The 22,360-nt window shown below is 37.7% G+C and overlaps 1 protein-coding gene across 1 annotated transcript; it reads left to right on the forward strand.

Annotated features, from left to right (window-relative positions):
* Window positions 1-8,837: 8,837 nt before the first annotated feature.
* On the forward strand, window positions 8,838-9,641 carry LOC110942482. The gene has a single exon (XM_022184258.1). The coding sequence runs from the start codon at window positions 8,838-8,840 to the stop codon at window positions 9,639-9,641; it is 804 nt and encodes a 267-aa protein (XP_022039950.1).
* The last annotated feature ends 12,719 nt before the right edge of the window (window positions 9,642-22,360 follow it).

Genomic DNA, 22,360 nt, shown 5'->3' on the forward strand with positions numbered 1-22,360 from the left:
TCATTGTTTACGTTTGCCTCATTGATGTTAAACACTCATCCTCGCGCTGGATTTGCGTTAACAAGTCTTGGGCAATTGTTTCTGTAGTGAGTAAGATCACCACAGTTATAACATGGCCCCAGTGGGAACCGTGCTTGGACAGCAGCAGGGTTTGCAGCAGCTTGGTTTGCATAACGGCAGGTATTGATCAAATGTCCCTATCGCCCACAGTGGGTACATTTGTGACACTACTCTTGCTCCAGATGATGACGGTTGCATTTGTTGCACATAGGTGCGGTACCAACATAATTTTGCCTTTTACAAGGTTGGGCTGGCTGGTTTGGTGCAACCTGATTGTTCTGAGCAGTTATGGCACAATTTTGAGAAACCTTGCGCTTCTTCTTCTTGGGTGTCTCAGCCTGTTTTTCCTTCGGTTCAACTTGTGCAGTCTTGTCAGATGGTCTTGGGTCGCCCTTTCGAGAAAGCTTACCCTTCCTGATATGGGATTCAGTCAGGGTGGCAGACAATTCAATGGCCTGTCTGACTGTAGTAGGGTTGCTGCCAGTAACGATATCCTGAACTAAGTCAGGAAGACCATCAATGTACTTTTCAATCGCCTTTTCCACAGGCGTAGCCATGGCGGGACATAACAGACTCAATTCTTCATAATGGTCAGTATAGGCTCGATGTTCAGCACTGTCTTGCTTTAGGTCATCAAATTCCCTTTCTAAAGCTCTCAATTCATGACGAGGACAAAATTCCCTCATCATAAGAGCCCTAAGCTCAGCCCAAGTCTGTGCTAACGCAACCTCAGCACCACGGTCCCTCATAACCCCGTTCCGCCATGTAAGAGCCCTCTTTTGAAACACACTGGAAGCAAACTCGACTTTCCGATTTTCAGGACACTGAACGTGACGAAACGTACTCTCAATGCTCTCGAACCACTGTAGGAGCCCAGTTGCTCCTTCAGAACCACTAAACTTGAGTGGGTTAGCCGAATTGAAACTTTTTTTTGGGTAAAGGGTTACCCCAGGTGAATTTTATAAATAACTCAATAGTACAAGGGCATGCCAGAATGACACACCAACTAAGCTACACAACCGAAGCCTAGGAAAATAAAAACCAAACACACAACCCCAGTTAAGTACAAAACCAAACAAAAGAACAGCCCAAAAAAACAAAACGGCCCTGAGCCATACACTCTAAACTATACAATCCACGAGCTAGCCTCTAACCCGGGTCGTTCTCTTCTTCGTTCCTAGCGTTCTCCCACTTCTTTAGCATCTTGTCAGCTTTAGCATCCCATCTAAACTCGAATCCCATTAGACGTAACCTGATCGTGTTCTTGATCCTCCCAACCACCGAAGCAACATTTGCATGAGCATTAGAAAACAGGCAATTATTTCTCTCAAGCAAGATAAAATAAGTAGCCGCCGAAATGACTAACTTGCACACAATATGCTCTGTCTTCTTGGACGAAGCATTTTGGGTCATCCAATCCATTATAGACTGCCACGAATCACCAACCTTTTCCAAAGATACCATCGGCTTCACCTCCTTCCATACATTCGAAGCAAATGAACATTGAAAGAAAAGATGGTCTTTAGAATCACGATTATTTCTGCACAAGGGGCAACACAAAAGATTCAGATTAGTTGCACTTCCCACCTCCCACACAGCCAACCTATCCTGCGTCTTAAGCTTGTTCTTGATAACCAACCATAAGTGAAACGAGTGTCAAAAGTATATTATATATATATACTTTAGTCGGTAAAAAAATAAATTTACAGTAGTATATCAAAAGTATACTTTGGTTTTATTAATGACATATTAAACTATGTTTTGGTTTTAGTAATAACATATCAAACTATATTTTGGTTTTATAAATAACATATCAAAATATGTTTTGGTTTTATAAATAACATATCAAAATATGTTTCGGTTTTATAAATAACATATTAAAATATGTTTCGGTTTTATTAATAACATATCAAAATATGTTTTGGTTTTATAAATATATGTTGGTTTTGTGCATTATCACATATGAGAGTATATCAAACTATACTTTTGGGAGTATATCAAAATATACCATAAAAATGTGATTTAAGAATTCAACCAAACCTAGTGCATCAAACTACACCTTGGAGACTACAGGAATACCACAAAGGCAATCCCTATTTGGATAAAAATAAATCAGTTTCTAACATTCCATGACAACAGGAATGGGGTGTCAAATCCTATAGCGCTATATCATACTACCAACCGGTCTGGTGAACATAAAATAAGTACTATCCAACAATTTACTTTTATAATCTTGGAAAAAATTACTGTTTAAACCATAAATAATCATTCAATTTGTCAAAAGATAAGTACTAATACGTATAATAAATTATACTTTGAAATCATGAACATAACAAATAGGTACACATGCTTCACCCCAAAATATTGAAAACAGTAAAAGAGGGAGTATGTACTCACTTGAGAATGCTTAGAAGTCTTGAATAACAACCAAGCAACGCTAGAGGGATCACGGAATCAAATGGCACCTAATATAGGTAACTATGTAAATAAACCGGACCTAAATCGGAAGATCGGATAGGATGAGGTCTCGTAAACCAAATGAGTGTGGGGACTCATATGATATGGTTTAACAAAGCCTACATACTAAAACGAAACCTAACCTAAGTGCTTATGACCCATTACGACCCGTTTAGGTAGCTTACGCTACTTTAACGTGTCGTTCGCGTAGAACGCGTTCGGAATGCCTAACTAGTCCTATTACAAGTATTATATGCCTTAACATGTCTAATAATGTTACCTAATCAGTTTAGATGTGAAAATTTAGGTTACATATGGTTAAAATGAATTTATGCGTAAAAAGGGTATTTTGGTCATTTACCTAAGGCACATAAACTACCTATCATACAACTACTTAAACGAAGTGACCATAAGGCATAACCTCGGAAGGTTATTCCCTATACAACTATGGTCACTAAACATGTTTGGTCGGATCCTAATGATCGACCAACGGGTCTAGTTCGAAAGTCTAAGCGGTTGTTTAGACCGCTTGACTTACGACTCTACATAAGCACTAAACCTAAATTGACGAGCTAAACATGTTAAAACATGTTTAACGAAGTTAGAAAACAGGTTTGGTATCAAAACAAACGGTTTTGATACCTAAAAGTAGTTTGGTTACAAAATACGCAAGAATACGCATTTTGGTCAAAACTACGACTCGTCACTACGCCTAAATAACGTGGTAATCAGTAGGCATAGTCACAGGGGACTATAACCATCGTGATTACGCTCACGTTATGAAGTTCAAACGAACTTCGTGTTGACCATTGACTGGTCAATGTAGAAAGTCAAACAAAGTTTGACTTTTACGCTAAAAACATAAAAGAACGAAAGAATACTTACAACGGGTCCAAGAACGGAAGTTTTGATCCGATTACTCTCAGGTATGAAGTGAATACTTCAACTTAGAGAGTCAAATAAGATCAAATGTGCAGAATTTAAATGAGGGGTAAGGGTATTTATAGTTTTAGCACAACCGTTAAGATCGTTCCTCGTAAAACGTGATTCGATCTCAACCGTACATGTGCATCCATGGTTTTGGAATACCATGGGCACTTAAAATGGCCCATAGATTGCTTAGAAAACCATTTGCAACACTCACAAACAGCTGGAACAGGCTGTAACCAGCTGGGAAATGGTTTTTGCAGGTCTGACACTTTTACGCGGGTCGCGTAAGAGTTAAGGGAAGCTTACGCGGGCCGCCTGAGATCCCAGTTCAGCAAAACAGTTTCATTAATTGTAGTTTTGGTCCCTGCATGCATATAAGCCTCATTTTGACCCATTTAAGGCCCGTTATGTCATACCCGCTCATAGCGGAAACGCTAGGTGTGATCTGATCGGTTCTCATTGCATAACAATATAAGTGAACATACTAAATGAATAAAAACAAGCTCCAATGCCATTGTCATAATCGTTTCAAAAGAATGCAACATAAGTTAAATGTATTGGTTACAAACCATCAAATGAAAATAAGTTGTCATTGTTTTATACATCAAAATGTAAGTCTTAAAATGTCAAGGCTTTGACCATTATATCGCTGCAAAGAGGCAGTATATAACGGGCAAGCCTTTCAAATGGTGGCACGGAGTCTTGATACTTGCTTTCCTTGATTGAAATGTCCGCATTATCCACTAATTTCCTGAAATACATGTTAAGTTTGAAAACTTCAACAAAAGTTGGCGAGTTCATGCAGTTTAGTTGTATGAGATGTATCTTTAAAATGTGAGTTATATAAAATGTATCTGTAAAATGTGAGTTGTATAAAATGTATCCATAAAATGTGAGTTGTATAACTGTATCCATAAAATGTGAGTTGTATAAGATGTATCTGTATGTAATGATGTAGTATGTAAAGCGTCAATGAAATCGTTGATCATTAATGTTTCGCGAGGACATTAATATGTGTGTCGAATTAGGAAGCAATCCAAACCTAGACGATTTCGTGTTGACTACTATGGACTGGGACACAAACGCACTCTTCTGTATGGGTCCACGACCAAGAGTGGGGCTCGCCAAAACCCATTAGATCTAACCCTCTGTACCTAGGTCCAAACTGGATTAATGGTGCTTAGATGTATGACCCTAATCGCACATGATCTAAGGTGTTTCATTCCATGACTTAACATACAATTGAACATGTATTTTCCCCGATAGTTGTAAAGTTGTAAAGCATTTAAAATGAATAGGGGACATGAACTCACAGTATTGCGTCCGTGAATGGTACGTGTTCGTGATCTTACGCGTGGTCGTCTTGAACAACGTTGTGACCTACAAATGTTCTTATATTTGTTAGACACTTCGGTCTTTGTAAATGACTTGAGTACAAGTCTTGTGTTTTAAATATGTGTAGGACTTGTATGTCTTTGTTGTTCATTGAACTATGTATTAGATGTATGATTTGTTAAACTGTTATATATATTTCACCAAATATATATATATATATATATATATATATATATATATATATATATATATATATATGTATATGTAATCTTGTATCTTGTGAGTTGTATCATCGGGTCTTGTATGAATAAATTGTATAATTGTATCTTCTTTAATTATATGTCATATATATATATATATACATATATATATATATGTATATGTAATCTTGTATCTTGGGAGTTGTATCATCGGGTCTTGTATGAATAAATTGTATAATTGTATCTTCTTTAATTATGTCATTGGGCTAGGCCCATGTCTTAATGTTATTGGGCCTTAGCCCATATGTTTTGACATTGGGCTTAGCCCATGTATTCATGTTATTGGGCTTAATAGTATTGGGCCTAAATAGTATTGGGCCTAAAGGTTAGTGGGCTTAACGTTATTGGGCCTTGGCCCATATGTTTGGTATTGGGCTTAGCCCATGAGTTTTTGATATTGGGCTTGGCCCATGTATTTATGTTAAGCCCATTTAGGATGATAAGCCCATTTGTATAATATAAGTCCATGTGTTAAAAATAAACCCATTTGTATAAAATAAGCCCACATGTAAAATAAGCCCATTTGTATTAAAAATAAGCCCATTTATATGAAATAGGCCCATATGTAAAATATATTCTTTCATTTTTATAAAAGTTACTAAATATAGGCCTTTTAATTAAAAGAATACATAATAGTTTTTATAAGTTTCAAAACATCGGGATATTGTTGTCGGTGAGTTTTATGTATTCGCGTCGAAAGATCGCCTAAGCGTCGTAGTAACTCCTTGGAATGGCGATATGTTTATAGATTCACCCGTCGTCCGTTTTGACCATAAGTTGCGTCTGAAAGCTCGGAATGTCCGTAAGTTGTTTTTAAGGCGTATTTACATGTAGTCTTGTAAGACTTTAGTCGAAATGTACATTGTGTTTATTTGTACCATTGTATTCAAGTTCTTAGTTATCATTCATATAACTAATACAAACAAATAACACATAGCACATACGTTGTTAAGTTAACTAAATATATATTTTCTCAAAAATATATATTTATATCAAACTTTGCTTTTATAAAAACTATTCTTTAAAATCTTTTTAATTTTAATAAAGATTTTGTCAAAAATAATAGTTTTTATAACTTATGATTTTTAAGAAAAATGGCCATATTTCCTTTGAAATATATACTTTGCCATGTTTATATAAAACATATCTTTTTCTTATAAAATCACCAATAATCTTCTCATATTTTTCTTAATAAAAACATATGAGATTTATATCCAAATCGTAACAAGATGAAATCAATAACATGTAGGGTTTTTGTCACACCCCAAAATCCACACGCGGAGTATCACCGCTTGGGAGTGTGACTGACCAGGATCAAGCCACCAATCATATTGAACATGTAATTAAATAGTAAAAGTTATCCATCAATATGAAAGGTGTTTATTAAAACCAACATAAGTAGATGTAGCGGAAGCATTAACGTGGAAAACCCAACATAAGTATTAACGTATGAAAAGTAATAAGTGTTTGTTCACGATCCAATTCCCACAACGACCTGCTTCTCCTTGTGCAAGCTCCTTAAGTACCTAAGGTCCTGCAAGGCATGCAGCAGAGAGTCAACAACTAGTTGAGCGAGTTCACAGAAAGTAAGTTCAGTAATAGTAATTGTATGAGTCGTGTTATGTTCGTTCACTGTTCATGTATAGTATTGGTTTCCATCGCGGGCCCTTTCGGCATGTATGCGAAGATTTGGGTTAATACTCCCAAATATCCTAGACTATGTATATTTGTATCGCGGCCACCCTGGCATTTACTTGCGAAGATTTAGTCTCTATAGTTTGCAGCCTCCCCGAAGCATGTGTGCGAAGATTTGTCATAATTATCGCAGCCAACCCTTGGCGTGTGTGCGAAGATCAGTTCAAGTAGGTATACTAGTCTAGCCGTATCTTATCATTTACCATCCTCACCCTGAGGACTATATCATTAGGTTCCATTAACTAAGTACGCACGAAGTAATCATCCAATCCCATTCCCACCCTGGGAACCCCATGCCTTGGCTGTGTGAACTCACCTTGGGTTGCTCGGCAGATACACAGTAAAAGGTTCTTGAACTAAAGTGGTCAACCTCGTCCTAACAGGGTTACCACACAAGTCAGGTCTTGACTTAAGTAATACACATTGGTTCCACATAGGTTAACACAGTACAAACATGTGAATATCATGGTAAACACATAACAGTCAAACAATGTATCCAACTTGTGCGAGTAAAATAGCCCAATAGTAATCGGCCCAACATATAAGTAAATAGTCTAATAAGCATGTCGGCCCAACAAGGTATAGTGACTTGTGCGACCCGACCGGTTTATGCGATTGGGATTAGTCCAGCCCAATAAGTAACATACGGCCCAAATGAACAACATCTTGTGCGATCCCAACACCTTGTACGACTGAGTTGGGTTGTGCGATCAGGTTTGGGCTTGTGCGACTGGACACTTGGGCTATCCGGCCCAACAGATAGACCAAGATCAACTTGTGCGACCAGGTCAATCTTGTACGACCGAGAGCTTGTGCGCTTCCCTTGTGCGTATGGTCTTGTGCGATCAGTTTTTATTTCCGGACTTCATGTATTCGGTTACAAGTATTTATCTTGCCAATCAATTACCAAGTTTCCAAATTTATCATTCATCAATCAACACAATCTAAGATTCCATTCCAACTAATGATCGATCAAATCAAACCGTTTACTAGCAATTCATAAGAACCCTAAACCTAGTCATAACATGAACACCAACCAAAATCATTAACATACATCCGTTTTATATCCTATCACAGCCGATTACTAGGTGTTCGGTTCTAACCCTAGATCATGCAAATCCAAATCATAGGAACAATATTGAGTGATAACCATACGGTCGATTAAGAATCATTCGGTATACACACATCAAGAACAGTCCGATTCATAAACAATCTCACAATCCGAATTACATAACATAACAACAGATTTATCATCTATTCGGTTCTTAATTGTAACATCCGATTTATAATGAAGTGCACATGTGAGCCGGTTTTATCACAATCAATCATACAATATTCATCTGAATCACATCATGCAATACATAGGAATCATAACATCATCTAACAAGATCATGAAGTACTAACCGGTTAGAATCAAAGAGAGAGAGAGATCTTCGGTTGCCTTGTGCCGTCGGGTTCGAAGAAGAGGAGAGGGAGCTAGGGTTTCTTGTGTGTGTGAGGGTGTTTTGCAAGTTGTGAGAATGTTACCAACATTCTAAGTGTTAATCGGCTAGGGGAAGTGGGCCGAACCCACTTGGGCTGCCCTAATGGTCCGCATGCAAGTGTAAAGCCCAAATGGCTTGTGCGGTTGTGTGTAGTGTTGTGCGCTCGGTTCTTGTAACATTCACATAACATAACATACACACATAATGCACATAATAACATATCACAATGTCATAACATTCAATAAGTCAATCAAGTTCACATGTTCACATACGTTACATTCATTACAAAGACGGGTTCGAAATACGAGTTGTCACATTATCCCCAACTAAAAAGAAATTTCGTCCCGAAATTTGGTATGCACTCACTAGGAAGCTAGATAAGCTGTATTGTTCACTGGTTTTTCACTGGTTTTCCCTGGGGTGTCACAGTTTTGGTATGATCATATCATAAGATAACTAGTTCAGAATTCATGCTTTACTTCTAGTTTTAACAAACTTTTTATAAAAAACCCATCTTGTATGTTTCTTTTTATAACTTTGTAAAAGTATTGTTTTTAGTGAAAAACCTTATATACATTAACAAAATCCAAGATTATGATCATCCATCTAAACATTTATGTTTAACAAAACCCTTAAACATCAGGGTAGGGTTAAAGCGAAGGTGCCATGGGCTGCGGTCTGTTTGCCTAAGGAGGAAGGTGGGTTAGGCATTAGGAGCATTTCGGATGTTAATAAAGCTCTAATGACTAACCATATTTGGAGCATTCTCACTAAACGGAAGTCTCTTTGGGTTAAATGGATCTACTCGCATAAATTAAATGGTAGAAGCTTGTGGGATATCTGTCCTCGAGGAAGTATTAGTTGGGGTTGGAGGAAAATTTTGGCCATTCGAAGTACTGTTCGGCCCTTTGTATGGAAGGCGGTTCGGAGTGGTACCCAAACTAATTTATGGAGTGATAACTGGTGCCAGTATAGTCCTCTTAATTCTTTCATTACTCCTAGAAGTATTGCTAATGCGGGCTTCAATCTTAACTCCTCTATTGCGGATCTCATTGATGATAATGGCCACTGGAAGTGGCCTCAGGCATGGTATGATTTATATCCGGTTTTAATAGGAGTAAGTGTTCCTCAATTGATACAGAATATGGAAGATAGTACAAGCTGGAAAGATTTGGATGGTAACACGAGGCCTTTCGGGTCAATGGAAGTTTGGAAAAATACTCGACATCGTGAACAACCAGTTACATGGGTTAATGGTGTTTGGTTTAGTCAATGCATTCCAAGACACTCTTTTCACCTATGGCTGGTTATCAAGAATAAGCTCAAGATGCAAGATCGGTTAGCCATTTGGGAGGCGGGGAGTGAAACAAATCTAAGACTTATGTGTTGTCCTTTATGTAGGAATGACCGTGATTCGTGAGATCATCTATTCTTTCAGTGTTCGTTTGCGTCTCAAGTGTGGCATAAAGTTAAAACAATGGTGAACATGGGAACTGTTGATGCCTCATGGCAATCTATTATGGGATGGCTAGATGAAAATGCTAGCTCGAAGAAGATGGAGGATATTGTCAACAAGCTGGTCATTACTGCTTCCACGTACTTTGTATGGCAAGAGCGAAATAATTGTTTGTTCTCGAATATAAGACCAAACGTGGAGTCGGTTAGTTAGAGGATTTTAAAGACAGTTCGATGACGGTTGATGGGCTTCAAGTTCAGAGGAGACTACAGTAACCAGAGGCTACTGAAGAAGTGGAATATCCTTCTACTGCTGAAGATTTCGACCCGGGCTAGATTTAGGGTCTATTGTTTGGGTTATTTAATGTGATAGGGCTGTGTTTCTTAGCTGGTTGTTTGTATGGCTTTGAATTGGGTTTTTGTATTTTGGTTTTCCTAGGCTTGGCATGTCAAGTCTAGTTGGTATGTTCGCTCTGGCATACCTTCTTTATTCGATTATTTATAAAATTCACCTGGGGTAACCCTTTACCCAAAAAAAACAAAACCCTTAAACATTTTCATGTACACTTGTTAGATTATGTTTTTAAACATCATCTAACAAGTTATTCATACACTAATCATCAAAACTAGATCAAATATGCAATAAATAAGCTTTAAATCATAACAATAACAAACTTATATATTATGATTTTTATTTTGTTTCTTTGTATTTTCATATTATTTTTGTGACATCTATGTCACTTCAACCATCAAACAAATACCAAACCAATGAAATATTGTATTTCATACTTGAGATTTGTAAAAATATGTGTATCATTTACACATATCAACTCTTGTTCGATTTCGGGCTCTAAATGGCTTTCTGGAAGGTTATACGCGCACTGATGCGTAAATATAACCAGTTTAATGCAACAAACACTCCGGAATAGTGACATAGGCTTAACATACCTTGAATAACCTTTACATAACTTAGAAATAAGTTTTGGAGGGTTTGGTGTGGCGAAATCAAGTTTATTCGCTTACAGGGACTAATTTCGACAAACTACAAAAGTATGCCGATTTGTACTGTAACGAACATTCCGGAACATGACCATAAGTTAAACATACCCTAAATATCCTTTACATAGCTTAGAAATAGGCTTTGAGGGGTTCGGTGTGCTAAAATAAACTTTTTGGTCATTCAGGGACTAAAAGCGTCAAAAAGTGCATAAGTTTGCATTTTCGCGCATAACTTACGTTCTGAATACTTCCGGACATCCAAAAATTTATGTAATCATTAAAATATTATGTTTTAGTGATTGGCTTGATAAAAATCCATTCGTCGCGTAATTTGGATCGTTTTTGCGTTCGTTACGACTTTCGTCATAATTAACCGAACAACGCAACCGTACGACCAAACGAGCCGACATCCGAGATATTTTTGAGCATATTTTAAGTTCCCTATACTTAAACTTCATTTTGGGGCTTTGAAATGGGGTTAACGGGGCTTAAACGTGTCAAAAATGGGCCGAAATGCATGTTTCTCAAGTGCATGGACCATTTTGCAATTTCTGGAAAGTATCAGACCTGCAAGGTCCTTACGGACCGTATGGGAATGGTCTTACGGTCCATAAGTAGGTCCCAGACATCATAATATGTTTTCCAGCTTGTTCCAGCTGTTGCACACCTTTGCACCTGGTTTCTTTGATTTTATGTGCTTGTTTTTTGTGCCCATGGTTTCTCAAAACAGTGGGTATGAGGTGTACGGACTAGATCGAAGCTCATTTTCCGATAAACGATCCTAACGGTTCTAGCATTCCTATAAATACACAACCCATTCACTTGAGAAAACCCACATTTGATCTGATTCTACACTCTCTAAGTGGAAGTTTATGCTTCCTACCTGAGAGTGAATCGGGTTCGAATCTTGCGGGGACCTTCTGTGAGTATTCTTTCGCGTTTATTGTTCATTTTAGCGTTAAAGTAAAACTGCGTTTGACTTTCTACATTGACCGGTTTATGGTCAATGCGAAGTTCGTTTGAACTTCATAACGTGAGCGTAATCACGATGGTTATAGTCCCTAATGACTATACTTACTGATTACCACGTTATCTAGGCTCAGTGACGAGTCGTAGTTTCGGCCAAAATATGTTTTCTCGCGTATTTTGTGACCAAACTACTCTAGGGTAATAAAACCGTTTGTTTTAATGCCAAACCTGTTTTTCTAACTTAACTAAACATGTTCTAGCATATTTAGCTCGTCACTTTTAGAATTGTGCTTGTCTAGGGTCGTAAAGGTAAGCGATCTAATCAATCGCTTATACTTTCGAACCCGACCCATTTGGTCGATCTTTAGGATCCGACCATACACTTTAGGTGACCATAGTTGTATAGGGAATAACCTTCCGAGGTTATACCTTATGGTCACTTCGTTTAAGTAGTTGTATGATAGGTAGTTTATATGCCTTAGGTAAATTACCAAAATACCCATTTTACGCATAAATTCATTTTAAGCATATGTAACCTAAATTTTGACATCTAAACTTATTACGTAACTATATTAGACATGTTAAGGCAAATTTTACTTTTCATAGGACTAGTTAAGCGGTCCGTAGGCGTTTTACGCAAACGACGCGTTAAAGTAGCATAAGCTACCTAAACGGGTCGTAACGGGTCAAAAGCACATAGGATAGGTTTCGTTTTAGTATGTAGGCTTTGTTAAACCATATTACATAAGTTCCCACACTTATTTGGTTTACGAACCCTCGTACTACCCGATCCTCCGATAGGTCCGTTTATTTATGTAGTTATCTATATAGGGTGTCGTTTGATTCCGTGATCCCTCTAGCTTTGCTTGGTTGTTGTTCAAGACTTCTAAGCACCCTCAAGTGAGTACATAGTCCCCTCTTTTACTGTTTTTCAAACATTTTGGGGTGAAACACATGTGCCTACTTGTTACTTTCGTGCTTTTCGTGTTTTCATATCATATACTTGCTATGTTCATTAGTACATTATTAGTACATGATTTCATTATGTTTTGCTATGTATGTTTACTTAACATGCTAGCACATTGTTTTACATTACATTTCTTTTGCTATGTATGTTTACTTAGCATACTAGCACATTGTTTTACACTCATTTCTTTTGCTATGTATGTTTACTTAACATGCTAGCACATTGTTTTACATTACCTTTTCTGCTATGTATGTTTACTGAGCATGCTAGCACATTGATTTACATAACTTTTCCGCTTTGTGTGTTAACTTAGCATACTTAGTGCATTGTTTTACATCACATGCTATGTATGTTTATCATACTTAGTACATTTGATTTACATTACCTTTTCATGCTATGTATGTTCATTTAGTTCATACTTAGTACATTCACATCACATCACATGCTTACATTTGGTATAACATTTGGTTTGTTTAACGGATCTTTATTACATTCATTAACACCGATCATGCCGCTCGGTAGTAGGTAGTGGTACCATAGGACTTGACAAATCCCGTTCCTAAAATCCTAGGTTTGTTTGGATGGATGGAATGACCGAATCCGAAAACATTTCTTTTTGATAACTTTTACTCTAAGGTTATCCTGCTGTCTCAAGGCTTGAATGTATGCGTTTAACATACCGCATAAGTGTTTGTATCAGTATAGCATGCATTTCCACAAAACATAACTTTGAGTTAAACCAAGTTTTACTTCAATACTTTGTTTTGTGCATTTTCACCTATGGTTTAGTTGATGCATTTCGCTAGCCATACATATCATTTTGGTTACACATTACATGATTTACAGTTGACACATAAACATTTTTGACATTGGTTATACATTACATGATGTACATTTTGACATAAACATTTGACATATTATTCAATACATTTGGCAATTGGTTTAAACACAGACATTTGACATTGGTGATTGGTTTGGGTAAGTGATTTAAGTAACGAGGCATGTGTAATATGATACAAGCATGGTGGATACGCCGCTGGTACTTCCTATATATAAGTGTTTGTATGATATTACATATCGCAGCGTTGTTTAAATCATTTCAGTTTAAACATATTTTTCACAAGACATTGTTTTACGAACAACTTATTTTATATAAACTCATTTTTACTTGGTTATTCATTTAACCTTACATTACTCTTTTACATATCATCTACCTTATTATCGCTTTTCAAACGTTTTATAAAAGCAAACACTTAAACTGGATTCATGACAAGTTTTCATTAAACATTTTCTTAAACCTAAGTCATGAATCCTATTTTCACAAAACCTATGTACTCGCCGGCATATTTATGCTGATGTATTTTCACATGTGTTTCAGGTACTATAGTTGATGATATTTGATGATGATATTGATGCATGCTCACGTAGGATTGACGAGGCCTTAGTGACATTAAAAGATGCAAGACTAGTTAACTATGTTATATTTTTCTTCGTTGTTAAGACATTGTAATACATTTAATTCAATAAAATGAAATTGTTTAATCCATGGTTGTGAAACAATGATTCTGTTACAACACTCCCCGACGTTTCCGCCACGTTTTGTTGTTTTACGTGGTCGGGGTGTGATAGAAAAGTTGGTATCAGAGCTCATGGTTATAGGGAATTAGGTTATTAGTAATGCTTTGACCTAGTCTATAACCTTCCTAGGACCCTAACGCGAGTTACTTGTGTTTAGTCATAAAACAATACCGTCACCTATCCTTAGGCGACAACCACAACAAGAACATAAATTTCAAAACCACTTTGAAAAGCAATCATCTGTTCTAGGATGATTGATTACTAGGTTTTGAACCCTCTAAGTTTTTAAATCTCGTCAAAGTTTGGGTCTTATAATGTGAACACGTGCAAACTGGAAGGGTGAACGCCTGTACTCTGGGTTTTCTGTCTAAGGCTAGAGTGTTCGTACAAATCCGCAGTATCGGACCAGTCACTCTTACCTGGGAACTCTTGGGGTGAGTGTTCACTTATAGGCAAGCATGTCTTCAGCGATACATTATTATGACCCGCTTGCTTTGATTTATCACCGTCTCATTTGTTTGCCTTAGGTAACAAACAAATGATCGCAATTCGTATGCATTGCCTTTCTGTTTTGTTTATCTGATAACATTTCATTTGTTTCTTCCTATATCTTTCATTTCCTTCTAGAATGTCTCTTCATCTCAACAACGGTCAAATGTCCGAGCAAACAGCCAAATTTGCCCAGCAAATAGGCGAAGTGATACTGAAGTCTGTGGATCTAGGCATTGCCATGTCTCGTCTAAAAAATGGAGCCACTCAAGAGTCACCGAAGGAAGCAGAAGTCAGGCCTGCACCAAAATCAAGAAAGCGTAAGGCTTCAAAGAAACCCGCAGCAGTTATACCCAATCAAGCGGGACCTAGCCAGGTAGCGACGCCACCAGCTAGGAAGCCGTACTTGGGAGCTGCCCCATGGTGCGAGCGATGCAACCGCCATCATTTAAACCTCATACCCTGCTCCAAATGTACCTACTGTGGACGGTCGGGACATTTGATTAACATATGCCGCTTTGCTATCCAAAACAAAGCTGTTGCAAACCTTGCTGCTACCCAACTCCAAGTCAACCCTACTCAAGCTCGTTTTCCGTCTGGTACTTGCTACAACTGTGGCGAGACGAGCCATTTCAGGAATAAATGCCCGAAGATTGTCAATGCAAATCCAACCCTTGGATAAGCATTTGGCCTGGCAAAAGATGTTGCTGTCTTATGCCTTTGTTTCTTTTGTTTTCTTGTATTATGAAACAATCTGTTTTGTTCATAAATAAAAGTCGTTTTTCGCAATTCTGATATACAAATGTAGTTACATGTGTGTATGGCATTTCCCTATGATACCTACATCAAGGAACTATGTTCTTTACAAACTACTCTTGTGATTCTCCCTTTCAAGTGATCGCTCATGATTTCCTTGAAAGTTTTAAATACTCATTTCATTCTAAGAAATGAGGTACATGAAATAAAGTGACATTATGAGTAATCGTGCTTTTGCACATCTGTGCCTTTGAATCCCTGGTTAGATAACTAAGGGTATTTTCAAATCTCATACCCATTACGTTCTGATTTTTCAACATGCATAACATAAGTTTTCAAAACAACCTTCATGATTTCAAAACATTTTATATATAGTTCAAAAACGTTTTTAATATAATGTATTTACGTAACATATCATATGCATGATTTCAAAAACATTGTCTATATTTTCAAAAACAACCTCCATGATTTCAAAAACATTGTCTATGTTTTCAAAAACGACCTTCATGATTTCAAAATGTTATTAATACAGTATAATTACTTATATCAAGTGCATGATTTCAAAAGCATCATTCATGTTTTCAAAAACCTTATACATAATTTCAAAATTCATCTCGCATGATTTTAAAACATTTTTATAAATATACCTACCTAATACACCTACTTTATGATTTCAAAAGTATTATATATAAGGTTTCCAAAAACATTAAACACATTTTTTAGAACCCCATGCATAGTTTTCAAAGTATTTTCCTCATACATTAACTTAACCTTCAAATTCCGCTTCATATGTCGCCTTGGCATATCTAGCATCTCAACTTCATAAGCATTTTTACTTCATGTATTGACTTAAGCACACCCAGTGCAATGTTTCAAAACATCTTCAATTCCCAAAATCCATATGGGATCTTTTTATCTTCACAATTAGATCCTTGTGCATAATTGTCATTCAAATCAGAATCCTTAATTGGATTCCTTGTGTACCTTAATTCAAACATTTCGGTTCCTTATAATCGAAATCGAATTTTCTCTTTAAGATCTTTCTATCTTCATAGTTAGATTCTTGATAATGTTTAAGGCACAAAATGAAATCCACGGATTGAATTCCTGGTGTACTTTAAATATCCGTGTCCAAAGATAACAAATTTAAAATCAAGTTAAACAATTATGTGATTATATGTTTACGCATTTTGTGTTTTCTTTTATGCATTTTGTGTTTTTGTATACTATGGATATTCGTTATCCAAATCCTCGTAGAACCTTTCATATCTTCATATGAGGGATTCGTAGTAGGATATTCGAAAAGGTACTACCTTAAATCCTTATTGGGCTTCTACGTGATAGTCAAGACCCTTGAATTATATAGTACCATTCCATGATTCAAAAAGAGACCCTTTGAGTGGTCTAGTCAAAAGATTGATTCAGAATCTGGTTAAGAATGACATGTGATGATATAAGCTGAAAAGACTCCTTGGTGGTCTAGAGATCATTTATTGACTCAATTAAAAAGGACCCCAGTATGGTCTAGTCACACTCATCACAGGTTTGTTCATTTGGTTTTCCCTACACATTATAAAATGCACTGTGCAAACTATGCAAGGAATTACGTAATTATGGACGCGTACATTGTGACACCTGTGTCACCGCGACCATCAAACAAATACCAAGCCGATGAAATATTGTATTTCATACTTGGGATCTTGTATAAATATGTGTATCTTTTGCACATATCAGTTCTTGTTCAATTTCAAACTCTACAACGCTTTCTAGAGAATTGTACGCAAACTGGTGCGTAAACGTACTCAGTTTAATGCGACAAATACTCCGGAACATCAACATATACTTAACATACCTTAAATAACCTTTACATAACTTAGAAATAAGTTTTGAAGGCTTTGGTATGGCAAAAACAAGTTAATTCGCTCACAGGGACTAAACTTGACAAATTGCGAAAGTAGGCCGATTCGTACTAAAACAAACATTTCGGAACATGCCCATAAGTTAAACATGCCATAAATATCCTCTCCATAGCTTAGAAATAGGCTTTGAAGGGTTTGGTATGCTAAAACAAACTTTTGGATCATTCAGGGACTAAAAGTGTCAAAAAGTGCATAAGTTTGCACTTTCGCGCATAACTTACGTTCTGAATACATCCGGACATCCAAAAATTTATGTAAGCATCCTTATATTATGCCTTAGTGTTTGGCATGAGAAAAATCCATTCGTCGCGTAATTTGGATCGTTTTTCGCGCTTATGCGCATTCCGTCGTAATTAACCGAACATCGCATTCGTACGGCCAAACGAACCAACACCCGACATATTTTCGAGCATGTTTCATCTCCACAATGTTTAGGCATCATTTTAGGGCCTTAAAGTTGGCTTTACGGGCCTTAGAAGTGTCGGAAATGGCTTAAACGTGCAACAGGGACCAAAACTGTCATTTCTGAAAAATTGTGCAGATCAGACATGCCCAGGTGGCCCACCTGAGTTTTGTGCATATCCTGACGCGGGCCGTATGGCCCTTGCAGATGCAGAAACTTGCTTTTTGGCTAAAGATTGGCCTTTCAAACACTACAAAGGGCAATGCCCTTTCACAATCTCAGGAGTTAAGGGTCATTATGAGCCACCACAACATTGCGACAAGTGTACGGCTTGGATCGTGACACGATATTCAAGAAACGATCCTAACGGTCTTGCTTTTCCTATAAATACCCCCCCCCCTTTTGCTAAAAACCCACAAAATCTGATCTAAAGCTCTAGGTTGAGGCCTTTGCTTCATACCTGAGCTCCTGGATCGAGATTAGCTTTCGGGGACCCTTCGTAAGTGTTCTTTCGTCCTTTTATTCGCTTTTCGAGTTCGAAAGTCAACGTTTTGTTTGACTTTCTGCGTTGACCAGCCTATGGTCAACACGAAGTTCAATAGAACTTCATAACGTGAGCGTGATCACGATGGTTATAGTCCGTAGTGACTATACCTACTGATTACCACGTTATCTAGGCTCAGTGACGAGTCGTAGTTTCGGCCAAAATGCGCATTCTTGCGTATTTTGTAACCAAACTACTCGTGAGCATCAAAGCCGTTTGTTTTGATGCCAAACCTGTTTTCTAAACTTAGCTAAGCATGATCTAACATGCTTAGCTCGTCACTTTTAGTTTAGTGCTTATATAGGGTCGTAAGGTAAGCGATCTAAACCATCGCTTATACTTTCGAACCCGGCCCATTTGGTCGATCATTAGGATCCGACCAAACACATTAGGTGACCATAGCTGTAACCTTCCGAGGTTATACCTTGTGGTCACGATGTTCAGCGTTCCAAACGCGTTATACGCGAACGACGCGTTAAGGTGGCATAAGCTACCTAAACGGGTCGTAATGGGTCGCAAGCACTTAGGTTAGGTTTCATTTTAGTATGTAGGCTTTGTTAAACCATATTACACGAGCCTCCATACTCGTTTGGTTTACGAACTCGCATACTATCCGATCCTCCGATTTAGGTCCGGTATATTAACATAGCTACCTATTAGGTGCCGTTTGATATTCCGTGATCTCTAGCATTATTTGGTTATTATACAGGAACTTCAAAGCAATCTCAGGTGAGTACATTGAACCCCATCTTTTACTGTTTTCCAAACTGTTTTGGGGTGAAACGCATGTGCCTACTTGTTACTTTCATGCTTTCCATGTTTTCACATCATATACCTGCTATATTCGTTAGTACATTATAGTACATGATTTCATTACATCTCATGCTATGTGTGCCCATTGTGTGCGTACTTAGTACATGATTTTACATTCCATTTCATGCTATGAATGCCCATTGTGTGCGTACTTAGTACATTGCTTTACATTACGTTTCATGCTATGTATGCCCATTGTGTGCGTACTTAGTACATTGTTTCACATTACATTTCATGCTACGTACGCCCATTGTGTGCATACATAGTACATTATTCTACATTGCATTTCTGTTGCATATGCTCATCCAGCATATGAACACATTATACTACATTTTGAACCATTGTAACCATTTGACTATGTGAACCGTCTAAACCCTTTTGATTATATGAACCGTTCGTAACCACTGAACCGTGTGAACCAGTTGTATCTGTTGACATGATTTACATTTGACAATAGAGATTTGACTATTCATGAACATTTCTACAATTGTTGAACACTTCATCTTGATGCTTTGGTTTGAGCAAGTGATCTAAGTAACGAGGCGTGTGCAATATGATACAAGCATGGTGGATACGCCGCTGGTACTTCCTATATATAAGTGTTTGTATGGTATTACATATCGCAGCGTTATTTGAATCATTTCAATTTGAGACATATAACATTTTATACAAATAATACACTTTTCACGAGACATTGATTTACAAACGACCTATCTTATACAAATACATTTTACATGGTTATCCGTTTAACCAAACAGTGTTCTCTTATTTATACATATCATCTGATCTTATCGTTTTTCAAATGATTTACAAGACAAAGCAAATTACAAGGTTCATGACTAAACATTTTCTCAAACATAAGTCATGAATTCCGTTTTCACAAAACCAATGTATCTCACAGGCATTTTTATGCTGACGTACCTACTTTCACATGTGTTTTCAGGAGATGATGCATAGGACTTATCAAGACATACTTAGGCGGACCTGTGCCTTAGTGCCTTAAAACGAGACAAGAACTAGTTAATTTATGTTATGTACTCTTTGGTTCTTGTTTAAACAATGTAAACATTCATGTTTGATTAATAAAACGAAACTTCAATTGCCATGGATTTGAAACAATTAATTCTGTTACAACACTCCCCGACGTTTCCGCCACGTTTTGTATGTTCTACGTGGTCGGGGTGTGACAGAAAAGTTGGTACCAGAGCCAATGGTTATAGGGAATTAGGTTATTAGTAATGCTTTGACCTAGTCTATAACCTTCCTAGGACCCTAACGCGAGTTTACTTGCGTTTAGTCACCAAACAATACCGTCACCTATCCTTAGGCGACGACCACAACAAGAACATAAATTTCAAAACCGCTTTGAAAACTAATCATCTGTTCTAGGATGATTGATTACTAGGTTTTGAACCCTCTGTTATAAGGTTTTGAACCCCTTTGAATTATCAAAACTCTGGTCAAAGTTTTGGGTCCTAAATAGTGTGAACACATGCAAACTGGAAGAGTGAATGCATGTACCCTGGGTTTTCTGTCTAAGGCTAGAGTGTTCGTACAAATCCACATAACCGGATTAGTAACTCTTACCTGGGAACTCTTGGGGTGAGTGTCCACTTATAGGTGAGCATGTCTTCGCGATGCATTATGAGGATCTATTTGCTTTGATTCAGCCTTTGTGTGTCATTTGTTTGCTTCGTGGTTCAAACAAATGACCATCACCCATGATTTTTGGTTGGTAATTGCAACATCCTATTCTTACGCCATGCCATTTCATTTGTTTTCTCTCTTGTTTCCCCTTTTTAGAATGCCTCCACGACGCGAAAATCCGATATCTATTGAAGATCTGGCAACTGTCATTACACAGCAAATAACTGCTGCAATCCCGAACATCATTTTTTTGGGTAAAGGGTTACCCCGGTGAATTTTATAAATCAAATAAGCACAATTGTGCAACTGAAATGTTACACACCGAAACCTTGGCATACCAAGGTAAGAACAACACAGCCAAACAAACAAAAACAACCCAAAGAAAACAACCAACTAAACAACCCAGCTCAACAGAGCAACAAAAAACACAAACAAGACTCTACTAATCAGCCTGGATCAATGACCATGTTTCCACTAGGGAGCTGCCATTTCTCTAGTAATCTTCGAATGCCAGGACGCCACTTGAATTTGAATGACAAAAGACGCAGTCTAACCGTTCAAATGATCTCGCGTGCAATCACCATCTCCGTACGGTGGTTTCTAGAGAAGAGTCTATTATTTCTTTCCTGCCAGACAAAATAAGAAGCAGCTGATAATACCAAGCGGCTGATGATATTTTCCGGAACCTGCATGTTCGAGTTCTGATTCATCCAAGACATAATTTCGGCCCAAGTACCACTAACACTTTCCATATTCGTCCATGCCTTAACATTATTCCAAACCAGCAAAGCAAACGAGCATTCAAAGAATAGGTGATCCCTTGAATCTTTATCATGGTAGCACAACGGACAACACATGAGGTTTAAATTCGTGGCACTACCAGCTTCCCAAACGGACAGTCTATCTTGCGTCTTCAGTTTATTCCGAATGACAAGCCACAGATGAAACGAATGCCTAGGAATACAATGTTTGAACCAAACCATATTAACCCATGACACTAAGTTTTCTCGCTGCCGAATATTATTCCAAACCTCCCAAGAAGAGAAATGACAAGAATTGCCATCAAGATCCTTCCAAACCAGCCGATCCTGTCTATCAAGAAAAGTAGGGACCTGAATATTGATTAGAACAGGGAATAAATCATACCAAGCTGTCGGCCATTTCCATTCACCACTGTGCGAAACCAACTCAGCAACCGAAGACTGAAGGTGAAAACCCGCATTAGAGATGCATCTCGGGCTAATAAAACGGCTCAAAGGACACTGATTACACCACATATCACTCCATATGTTTGTTTGAGACCCATTGCCAATAGAAGACCACAAATGGGGACGGATTAAGCTACGGATTGCAAGAAGCTTCCTCCAACCCCAAGTCATACAACCACGGCCCGGGACCTCCCAGAAGCTCCTACCTTTCAGCTTATACATGTGGATCCATTGAACCCAAAGTGATTTCCTGTTAGTAAGAATACTCCAAACATGCGTAGAAAGAAGGGCCTTGTTGACATCAGAAATACTTCTAACACCCAATCCCCCCTCATACTTGGGAAGACAAACAACCTTCCAAGCCACTTTAGCCTTGACAGACTGATGGTTAG

The sequence above is a fragment of the Helianthus annuus genome, chromosome 7 (genome assembly GCF_002127325.2).
Source record: "Helianthus annuus cultivar XRQ/B chromosome 7, HanXRQr2.0-SUNRISE, whole genome shotgun sequence".
In the NCBI taxonomy this organism is placed as follows: domain Eukaryota; kingdom Viridiplantae; phylum Streptophyta; class Magnoliopsida; order Asterales; family Asteraceae; genus Helianthus; species Helianthus annuus.